General features: G+C 38.9%; 1 protein-coding gene across 5 annotated transcripts in view; it reads right to left on the reverse strand.

The window, feature by feature from the left end:
- Positions 1–12,141, reverse strand: part of TENM4 (teneurin transmembrane protein 4) — a 1,164,499-nt gene that overhangs the window by 323,531 nt on the left and 828,827 nt on the right. For all 5 annotated transcript variants that reach the window (XM_031963708.1, XM_031963710.1, XM_031963707.1 and 2 more), the window contains 2 exons: positions 4,815–4,913; positions 1,909–2,144 (listed from right to left, as the gene is read on the reverse strand). In XM_031963708.1, coding sequence (XP_031819568.1) covers positions 1,909–2,144; positions 4,815–4,913 — 335 coding nt within the window. The remainder of the gene's footprint in view (positions 1–1,908; positions 2,145–4,814; positions 4,914–12,141) is intronic.

Raw genomic sequence — 12,141 nt, forward strand, 5'->3', positions numbered from 1 at the left:
ATCTTAGAGTCCAGAGGGACTTCTGTGTCACAGAGCCAGCCCCTGGATCAAGCTTCCTGTGATTCAGAAAACAGTTCTCCATCTACTATGTCACAATGGATCTCATGTGGCATGCCATATCACAGACCAAAGTTTGCCAAAGCTGTCAGGATTCTACTTCAACTCCTCACCAGAGCCAGGAATCCCTATATAACATTCTCAGTTAGCAAGCATTCAGTTTTCTGAAATGCAAGGGATCTCTGATCCACAAATGGGTTTGTGGACAGACTTTGGGATAGAGGGCCTGAGAACTTCCAACTTGTAATATTTTGATAATTGTATTTCAAAACCATGCTGTTCTTTTTTTTTTTTTTTAACAAGAGTACATTGCGCAATGAACACACTGAAAGTCTAAAGCACTATGTAAATGCTAACTATTATTATTATTAGGTATTTTATTTAATGTGTCTAAACATATTATTCTGAGAAGTCCATGTGAAAAAAGAAATTAAGAACCCCTGCCTTGAGGGATCATAGTAGCACAGATTTAGAATTAATAGGGATCTTAGAGGTCATTGAGTCCAATCTTAGGACTCCCTAATTTAAAATCCAGTGCCTTATCTTCTAAAGAGCACTGTCTCCAGAGATAGTCAACTATTTTTTTTTTTTTGGACATTTCTAACCCATTAGAAAGTTCTTTATGCTCAGATTAAATCTGGAAATTTGTCTTATTAACATCACGGGATTTATTCACACCCTAGATGTGTTAAGAGAAAAACATCAGCAGATAAAGAATTTCTGTAGCTGATGTTGGATTTTATTCACATGCTGCTTTGGCAAGATATCAGAATCTACTTCAAAGTCTCCCTGGACTGCACATTGATGGCTGGTGAGTGACTCTAGGTTCTTGCAAGCTGTGCCAAGGGGGCAGAAAACACTAGCATGTCCTACCATGCTTAGCAATGTCAGGCACATAGTAAATGAATAAAAAAATTGCTTTATTCATCTACCAGATTAGGAAGGTTTCCACTATAGGTTACAACATGGGCTACATGTCTGTCTGAAAATTGGTTTTGCTACTTGCAGGGAAGTCTATCCACAGAGTATTCCCTGCCAGGTTACTATTTTAAGGAAAGCAACTCAATAAGCCATCTCCTAAGGCAAAGGGGAATTATGGTTTGTTTTGGCAAAGTACATACACTACCAATCAGCATCCATACTGACAAAAACCACAGATTCTTTAAGTTGAAGCATCAGATCTAAACTGTATGCATAGATTTTCTGTGTTCAATGAAAAATTGAAGGAGGGGACTTCTTCTTTAAGTAAGGGTGGAGTTAGTTGCCCTCTGTGTTCCCTTTGAAATCTGAGGTTCTTTGGTTCTATGATGCAGGATGAAATCTTCTTCCAGAAGATCCAGAAATGATGAGGGGATCACCCCCCAAATAAAAAGGAGACCACCACATGGCCTGGAGCTGATCAGTGAACAGAATCCAGGCCTGGCAAGGGACTGGACCATGGGAAGACAGGGTTCTTATTCTCATTGCCGTGATGTGATGCTGTCCATTTCCCAGTGCCCAAGTAGTCAATGTCATTCTAGGCTGATGGTCCCAGGGACTGCTTGTTCCACCTGGACAGACACTCATTCATCACTAGATGAACAAAAGGCAGTTAAATTTTCTTCTCCACCATGAGACCATTTCCAGTAGGGTATTGTACAATGACAGGATCTGTGATGTTTGCCATTATTTAATAATGGGATATAGTCAAATATCCCAGACAACTAGATGCTACCAAGCAATCAGTGGTGATTCAGTTATGTCTTCAAAGGCTGTTTGAACAGTCAGGCTTCCTACTGGTATGGTGAACTAAGTCAGAGAAACACAGAAATGAAAGGAAGGGAAGGTCCAAAGTGGGTAAAACATACTCACCAACAAAATACGCCAGCAGGACCACCAGGGTGACGGAGATGATGATGGCACTGAGCGCAGCGCACTTCCAATTACAGTACTTATAGGGCTTCTTAAGGTTAAAGGCAGGCCTGGAAAACGTGCTTCGAGGGAGGGGCCTAGGGGGAGGAGAGTACACAGTGCTGGACGTCAGCGGGTATCCTGGAGACGTGGTACAAAACAGGGGCGATGTACCTCCCGGCTTAAACAGGAAGTGCCTGTGGGGAAAAAGGACAAGTGCTGTTGGTCACTCAGAGAAAAGGCATCACCTGGGGAAATAGAAGGTGAGGGAGGTAAAGGTGAGACCCACTGGGGTGGGTAAAAACAGAGGAAAAAACCACACATGGAGCCATGCAAAGAAAGTTAAACATTAAGTAGAACCAGAGAGAAGGCAGGAGGAGAGATCAGTAAGGGTCCCAGAGTTACAAGTACTACAGCCACAAACGTTTTCTACCAGGAGACATCTCCATGGGAAAGTGGACAGGACAGGGAGGGGTGTCCCTGAGATATACTGAGGGCTTTACCAACTGGACAGAGGCCTGGTGTAGAGAAGGCCAGATGGTTTGTGAGGAGGGGACAGGGAACAAACTACTGCTATACAGAGGTCACTGGGGCATGCTCTAAGGAGATCTTCTAAGAGCAGTTCTCTCTTGTGCCCAAGCAAAGCAAGGGCCTGAAAGAGAAAGCAATTGATCTCACCCTATCACTGTCCACTTTCCTGATGCTTCTTTTCTGTGACAAGAGTCAGGCTTTTATTTTTTCTGTGACAAAGAGTCAGGCTTTTATATTGGATCCATGTGGCTCAGGATATATATATATATATATATATATATATATATATGTACACAAATATATATATATAAATCACCAAGTTCAGCCACAGTGAAAAGTCCTATGGTGGTCAGAAATATATTCTATCTATCTATCTGGATCTAGATAGATAGATAGATAGATGGATATAAAATCACCAACAAGTTCAGCCACAGTGAAGTCTTATAGTGGCCAGAAATATATAATATAGATATATATAGATATGAAATCACCAACAAGTTCAGCCACAGTGAAAAGTCCTACAGTGGCCAGAAATATGATATTTAAGAGTACCAACTCCTTGGAATTCCTATTCCAAGTATTCTTGACATCAAGATTTCTTAAGCTCATTTAAAAACTCATTTTTTAAAAAAATTGATAATGTTATTTCAATAAAATTGATTTTGTTTGGAATTATATACATAATATATATACATATATATATATATATAAATGCATTTAAAAATTTGATTCTGAGAAGGGGTCCTTAGATTGTACTAGACTGTCAAAGTGGTCTGTGAAACACACCTTGTTCTACACTTTCTGACACTGAGACTACACAAGGATAGAAGTTGTTCAAGCTAACTGTTAAAATGGAAAATACTATATGAGTCCAAATATAAGCCAGGTGAGTGAGATGTAATCTGAACCCCCCAAAAAGATTATTATTATTATTATTTTTTTTGCTGAGGCAATTGGGGTTAAGTGACTTGCCCAAGGTCACATAGCTAGGAAGTGTTAAGTGTCTGAGGCCAGATTTGAACTCAGGTCCTCCTGACTTTAGGGCTGATGTTCCATCCACTTTACCAACAAGTAAAGATATTTACTCCCTCCAAAGATATTTTGCCCTCCAAAAAGATATTTAAAAAGAGAATATATGTATATAGAACCAGTATATCCAAGTTTATTTCTCCATTGAAAAATCAGTATATAATGTATTTAGAGAGATATAAATAAATTTATAAATAAAATTATCATATAAAATATGTATTTATTTAATCTGATTTGGGGGGCACCTAGACCTAAAATTTCATCAATATAAGGAATTCCCTATGCAGAAATTCCTTCACTGAAGCAGGTCAGCAACTGACTTGTAATTTAGCTACATGGGGCACCAAGTGAAATGATTTGCTCATAATCCCACAGCTTTCATATTGATTTGACCTCAGGTCTTCTTGATTCCAAAGCAGGCTCTTGGTACACTATGCTAAGCTGCCTCCCCATATTTATTATTAAAGGGTTAAAAAATTCTGTTCTTTCTCTTAAAATAAATACATCTTGTTTATTTTATCACATGACAAAGATGGAAGGAATAGCAATGATAAAAAAGGAATAAAATTAAGAACACAATTGTTGGTCACAATCAGGTTTGATATAAGCCAGATAGGGGAGAAAGTGAGACCTACCTTCAGACTAATATGATAGCTCATGCATGACATACTCTGTAGTTGTTTAATACAGAACCCAATCTCAGAAACAATTTTTAACTTAAAGGTTAAATGGTCAATATGTCAAAATAGGATGGTTTTCATCCATATGGGGTATTAGCTTTAATGATCAGCATGACCAAAGCCACAAGAGGACTTCCCTATGATCTGTGAAATACAATGACCTCCAATGAATACAAGTCAACATTTGTTAAAAAGCAAAGCCTTGAAGCAACCCAAGTCCTCTGCTAAGAAAAGGAGCCTAAATCTTCATGGAACTGCACTTGCCGGTTATAGCATCTTCCCCCTCTCTTAATGAAATGGTTTTCAAAAGGGCAATGAGAGCCAATGAGATGCCATGAATTAGCATATTAATGAGGCAGGATGCTGTGTTCCTATAAAAGATTCTCCAAGCTGGACAGGGGACCTGGGACCAGGACCACACTTCCCAGACCCCCAATTTAAAGCCCTTTCTGTTTATACCACAGTCGTCCCAAAAGGTTTATAAACTCTAGGTCTCCCCAAACTGCCTAAGGGTTGGTACAGCCAAAGGTATCACCCTTAAGAATGCACTGAGACCATTGAAGGTTTTCATGCAGGGATGGAAAGCAAGGGCATAGGGAAGAGGAAGGGAGCAGGAGTGTCACATACCCATCATTGTAAGCACCATCATGGCGGGAGGAGGTGAGAATGTCCATCTCAATGAGGTTGTCCTGCAAAGTCTCTAGGAATGTCTGCTTCGCTATGTTTCTACATACATATGGAAACATGAATGAAGCCAGTGAGTCATGCATCTATGAAGTGTGGTTTCAAACAAACAAAAAACAAAACAAAACAAAAATCAAGTGGCTCAAGTGTCGCTGCAGCCGGACATGGAATTCAAATGAGGGCTTTATGCAAATGCTCATATGTATAGGCTGCCGCTATACATATAGATATATACAGACACATCGTAATACTTCAATGATCTAGGATTTCATCAGGGCGGTTACTCCCTCCACTCAAGTAGATCACAGCCCCTTCACACTTTAGTAGAAATAAATGGTAGTGGCCAAAATTGACCTCCTGTGGGTCAATCAACCTTACCAAAGTGAGTTGGCCACGTCTTCAGACTCACAGTCCAAGCTGGTACAGTTCAAAGCTTGAAATCTTTCTAATTTGGAATGATTACTGAGAAGGAGCATGATGTGGAGGAAAAAGCTTTGGATTGAGTCTGACTCAAAATTTAAAGAGTTATATGACACAGCTCAATCTTTTGACCTCTCTGGCCCTGAGTTATTACTGGTATAATAGTAATTGTATTACAGGTTAGGTGTGAAGAAAGTCCTTTGTATACAGAAAACTTGGATTTCTATGATGCCCTAAGGTTCATGAAGTCATGTCTTCACGACAAACATGGAAAGCAAATGTTGACAATGCAAATTACTACCGTTTTATAGACAGACAAACTGAAGTTTAGAAAAGTAAAATGAGCTGATCAAAACCACAGAGAGAGGATTAGGCTCACAGGTCTCCCAGAACAACACATCTCATTTTATAAATGAGGAAACTGAAGTCCCAAGCCATAAAATGACTTATCCAATGTCACGTACTAGTAGTAGAGCTGGGATTCAAAATTAGATCCTTTCACAAGGGACTGAGGACCTCTGCCACTTGCTTCAAAATGCCTCTCTATCCTTAAAGAAATATCCAACTAGACAGTTTGTATTGCCATCATCCCTTAAAATTCTTATGAATATCCATGTTGTGGTTCAGTCACTTTTTAGTTGTATCCGACTCTTCATCATCCCATTTGGGGTTTTCTTGGTCAAGATATTAGAGTAGTCTGCTATTTCCTTCTCCAACTCATTTCTCTGGTGAGGAAACTGAGGCTGGCAGGGCTGAGTGACTTGCCCAGGATTACACAGCTAATAGGCTAGATTTGAACTCATGAAGATAAATCTGTCTGATTCACAGCTCACTGTTCTACCCACTGTGCCACAGGAGATAAAATTAGTCTTAGAATACCTGGCTTCCTTCAAGAATGGGCTTCCAGATTATCTTATACAGCAGATAGTTCAAGGTCTCCCTATTGCCTCTATTTTTCTTTTCTAAGGTCACTGTCTATATTGTCTATATACTCATATTCATACCAAGTAGTTTCTGAGGGATACCATGTATAACAAAGAATATACAAGGTAGCCTATAAGTCTTAGTATGGTTTTAGCTACACTAGGACTCCCGGGATATCCTATATTCGCATGTTTTCTCCCAATTAGGATGTAAGCTCCTAGAAGACAATACTGTTCGTTTTTTACTTGTATTCCCAGCACTTAAAATTATGTGGTATATAGTAAGTGCTTAAAATATTAGATTAGATCATTTATTAACTCATGAGACAACTAACTACCTTGAGGAAAAGCTTCAACTGTCAGGAAGTTGCCCCTAATACCAAATCTGAAATCAGGACTGAGATGTCTATGTGTTTCATGTTTACAGAACTAAAATATTAACCCCATTTATCTCCTTTGCACAAGCCTGGAAAGTTTAACAGGTACCAAGACTGAGCCTCCTACAGCTGCTAGGTGCCTCCAAATTTTTGTGGATGAGACCAAGTTATTAACTCAGGTTTGCCTTTTTTTTTTAATGAAGATCTCTAAAAGCACAACTTGTGGTATTTATTGAACATAAATAGAATACACTAGTAGAATATTCAGTTTTGAGAAAGATTTCTCTGTCTTGTGAAATCATGAAATGTGAGAGACTAAAGAATATAGTCCAAATATCTCTTTTTCTTACAAATGATGAAACTGAGAGACCCAGAGAAGAATTTGTCCAAGGTCACCTGGTTAGTAAACATCTGGGACTCTTTGGAATGGACTGTAAGAACAAGATCTGATACAAATTATAGGATAGCAATTCAAAAAATCACAGGCTGCATTAGAAAAGACATCATAAGAATTGTACATGTTTAATCTATATTGGATTATTTGCTATCTAGGGGAGACAAGATGGGGGAAAGGGAGGGAAAAGATTTGGAACACAAGGTTTTGCAAGGGTAAATGTTAAAAATTATCTTTGCATGCATTTTGAAAATTAAAAGCTATTATTTTTTTAAAATAGAAAGATATCATAAGGGGAAGCAATGTGGCACAATGGATACAGCACTAGTCCTGCAAGTCACAGTACCTGAGTTCAAATCTGACCTCAGACACTTCATATCTATGTGATTCTAGGCAAGTCACTGAACCTCAATTACTCTACAGCAAAAACAACACAGAGAAGAAAGAAGTCACAGGCTCCAAATTGAAGTAGAAATAATCCTATTCTTCTTTCTTCTTGTCTTTTTGGAGGCCTTCAATCACTGGCCAAAATTTCCACTTTGGGGGAATGCTGTAGAAAGTAGTTGTGTTAGGTACGATAGAGGTTAGGAGAGGTAGCTTTTGAGAAACCCTTTAACTCTTAAGTTCCTGTGGTTGAAAATAAGTCTTATGAATCTAAATTCATTGATCTTTGTATGGCACCATACCACCTATCAATGGACAATGTGAGCAGTCAGGCAATAAAATGACTGAAATCTGAACCTTTAGACACCATCTCTTGCCTTTCTCAAAACTACAGAACCACAGAATAAAGCTGGAAGGGGCCTGAGAATTCCTCTTCTCAAGAAGAATCTAAGGCTCCCAGAAATAAAATTGGTTGCCCAAGATCATTCCATTAATCTAGTGTGCCTCCCATGAAATTTTCTCTAGAGTTGACCATTGTCCCCTCCACACCGCTGTCTTGAACCAAGACATTTCAAAAGGCTCATTTCAAAGCCTTAACTTGCTGTATTTTATAAATCTGAGGATGCCATCCAAAAATCATCAGTCTATGGTCAAAGAGAGCCAAGTGAATAGACCAAGTCCACTAAAAACCTTATGGTGTCAGGTGCCAATAACAATGAGAATAATTATAAGAATAATAGCCAGCATTTGTAAAATGCTTGAAGGTTTGAAAAAAAATACTTTCAATTTACAGATTTTTAAATTTGATCTTCACAACAATCTTGAAAGACAGGTGCATCATCATTCCAGTTGTATAGATTAGAAAATTGAGACAGAAAGAGTTAAGTGACTTGCCTTATATCACAAAGGTATTAAGTAGTAGAAAAGTAATTTTAACTCAAGTCTTCTGACCCAAATTCTATATAATTGCCAGTATATTTCATTGTTTCATGGTTGAAGATTTGAGTGAATTTTAAAAGATGTGCCAGACAAATCCGAAAATCTCAACATGAACATAAATGTGTTGGACTATGATTTCATGACTTTTAAGAGCAGGCTGTCAAAGTTGTTGAAATAGTAAGTTCCTAGTGAGCAGAGCCTCAAATCCTACCTTTATTTACAAAGGTGCTTCCTGACACCTCCTGTTGCAAGACAGAACAGTGTTATTTCAAAGTTCGTGATGTGATGTCAGAGGACCAATTTCCAAATTCCAGCTATGCTGCTACTATATATTTTGTCAAGCTTGAGGCAAATTGCTCTAAATTCTGAGTCTCAGTATCCTGGTCTATAAAATGGGAATAATAATTCTTGACCATTTACCTCACAGGCCCCTAATTAAAGAACTGCTACACGAATCCAGAAGTGATATGGGAATGTCAACTATTATTACTATTATTACAATGTCATCACATTTCTCCATCTTTCAAATTATAGCAGTAATACCAACATTACCTATCTCTCTCCTAGGAGCAAAACGTTTTGCAAACTGAGATGCATTGTACAAAGGGGAGCTTATCAATGTTTTCATCAATACAGCAAGCAAACACTTCTATTTCCTCCCTGGGGGGATTTGTGCCCACAGTCCGGATGCCAGACAAGTTCCCCTTAGAATATCTCTGCACTTAACCTGCGTCACCAGTCCGGGACCGGCTCTTGGGGATTTTAAATTGCACCTTAAAATCCTTTCAGGATGCAGCTTCCTCAAAAGTGCTAGACATTTGAGATAACCTCAAAGTAATACAATGCAAAAACAAAGTAGCTGTGTAGTGATCTATTTTAAGAATTATGTGACTGTCCAAGGGGATCTAAACTAGACTGAATGAAACATGTGTCATGTGTTGCTCTGAAATAGCCACTCTTTAATTCAGGGCCCCTTTGATATTTAACACGTTGAAAAAGCTGGGGATTCACAAGGATTTTACTGTCCCTTTCCCACCTCTAGTATTACTCTGGTCTTGCTCTGATGTCTTATTATGGAATGGAGAGGAAGCTGGGCTCCTGAAGGCAATATCAGGGCAGCAGGAGCTTAGGCAGGCCTCCCAAAACCTGAAAAGCTTTGAGCCCTGGCCAGGTGACAGACTGTGCATCTGCTGTCCAAGGTCTTGTCTGGCAAAGTTCAGAGAAGTCCATTAGCTTAGAGCTGCCCACCAGAGGCCAAATTTCCTGGCCATGGAACACATGGAACGCAATGACAAAGGCATAGGACATGAGGATCTGCCTTCTTGTTGGGAGGACTGACACCCACAAAATCAGGGATGCTTTAATTCACTGAAATAAGTCTTACTGAAATATTCTGATATTCTAAAGACCTGTTTTTGTTTTCTGAATTAAAGCTATGCAATCATTTAAAGAACTTCAGCTCTTAGATAAGAAACACTATTAAATATGAAATTTTGCAGTCCCAATTTTTAGCTGTATTCCCTAAGGCAAATCATATTCCCTCTAACTGTCCTCCACATCTGTAAAATTACAGGGGTGATCTCTAAGGTTCCTCCCAGCACCAACATTCTCAGGTTCTATGACTAAGGGAGAGTTTTTCTTTTTTACTCTATTTTATTCTACTCTATTCTCTTATCAATTCTTATAAAAGCTGGCCAGATGTTCAGAAGACAATTCCCACAGCTGCTCATAATGGAAACATTTAAGGATTTTATTTTTCTAGAAAAAGCAGGTGGAGTTTTGGAAGGATATATTAGGCAGAGACACAGAAAACCTAGGCTGCAGTTTGGACTCCAAAATTTATTGATTGAATGTACTCAAATAATGTCTCATTTTTAAAATGGGGATGATAGCAGCTGATAAGAATTAAAGTCAAAATTCAAATCTAGGTTTCAGATTTCAAAATCACTGCTTTTCCCATTACCAATCCTCTTCTTCACTTTGCACTGCAGAGCCCTAGCAGTTCAGCACTGTGCTAGAGAGACCCTTAGCAGGGGCCAGCCAAAAACAAAGGGAGTCAAAAAACCTGGGTTTTAGTCCCCACTCCTCTAAATTCAGAGTTAGGGCTGGAAGGCATATTGGAGATGACTTACTCACTTTAGGGATCCCAGAATACAGTTCTAACAACTCTGTAAAATTAGCAGTGCAAGTATTAGCCCAATTTTATAGAGGCTCAAAGAACCAAATCAGCTTGCCCAAGCTATAGAGAGAACAAAAATTAGCAGGATCAGAATTTGAACTTGTGACCCCTGACCTCAAATCCAAAGCTCTTTTAATACCAATTCTGGCATTTTTGTCTGATTGTTTCTCCAATGAGGCAAATACTTCCTGGTAAAAGTTTTGTTTTCTGTTCTTAATAGAAAAAAGTATAGTATAAACTAAATATAATTATACTCTATTATTGGCTTAATTATTTGCAAAAGACAAATGAAATACAAATCAGGGTCTCAATAAATACCAAAAACACATAAAGAGGACTATTTACCTACATCTACCTATAACTATATATGTGTGTATATCCCAAACAAACGAACGAACTCTTTCTGCAATTGCAATAGTAGCAATTCCTAGTAGTAGCAGTAATAACTAGTAATTGAAGACTAGCTTTCCTTCTCTAAATTTTGCCCAGAAATGAATTATTCTTCTTTACTTGATTTTATTACAGTTTTCAAAGCATAATCAATTATATAATGCTGCATCTCAAATGAAATAAAGGCATTTTATGCAAAGATATTCTGTAAGGGAAAGACAAAAATTGATAGCGATGATCATTAAGGCAGGTAAAATCTTTGTGGAAGATTTAAAGTAGACAAATGGATTTGACTCTTTGCTTTAGGCTCTTGAAAGGCAGAACAATATGGTGGCTGGAATGTTGGGCCTGAAGTGGGGAGATCCAGGTTTAAATTCTTGCCTCAGTAATATGGAAGCTAGGAGATCCCAGATCAATCAATTAATCTCTCTAACTGTCAGTCTGCTCATTTATCAAACACAGACAATAAAGAACAAAAAACAAAAACAAAACAAAACAAAACACCACCACCACCACCAATATATATTATTGTGAGGGACCAGAATTCAGTGACAGCTGTGGAAAACCCTGCGGGTTTCAGTTGAAGAGGGAATAATAAGACCAGTACTATCTACTTTACAGGTTTATGGTAAGAGAAAAGCTCTTGGTCTAAGGGGAAATAGTATAGAAAAGTGAGCTAGGATTAGTGATTGTAAGCCTGATGTGCTCAAAGAGTTGCAGGCTGAGTTGGGGAGGGTCTGGGCCTGGCAGATAATCACCTGGATAGGCAGCAGTTTAGGGGGAGGCCAGGTAACCCCTCCATTCAAGCTCTCCTCACAGAGGAGACCTGGCCATAAAGCTGTCTCTCCAATTCCCAAACCAGGTCTGCTAATGGGCATTCTGGAACTCATGCACGGGGGTGCTTCTCCCCTGAGGTTGTATTTTTTTCCCTTAATTCATCAGACAACATTCCTGACAGGTTATTAATCAGACAGTCCCAGTGAAATCAATTAAGTTGCACATGCTGCAAAGTGTGAAAGGAGAGCTACTGCCTGGTGTCTGACTTTACTGAGTCCCACAAATGTTAGTTCTTACCCCAATAGGGCACAGACACACCTGAGAGCCCTGAAATACTATCCGGAGAGTCAGCTCTCAAGCTGGCCCCTTTCCCTCCTCTCTCCTGGGTTCTCTCTGACTCCATGTAGTGTCAGTGAGGAATGGAAGGGGAAAAGAGTCTCATGCTATAGAAAATGCTCCTCCACTCAAAGTCAAGATGTCCTCTGGT

Source organism: Sarcophilus harrisii, chromosome 3, assembly GCF_902635505.1.
Source record: "Sarcophilus harrisii chromosome 3, mSarHar1.11, whole genome shotgun sequence".
Taxonomy (NCBI): domain Eukaryota; kingdom Metazoa; phylum Chordata; class Mammalia; order Dasyuromorphia; family Dasyuridae; genus Sarcophilus; species Sarcophilus harrisii.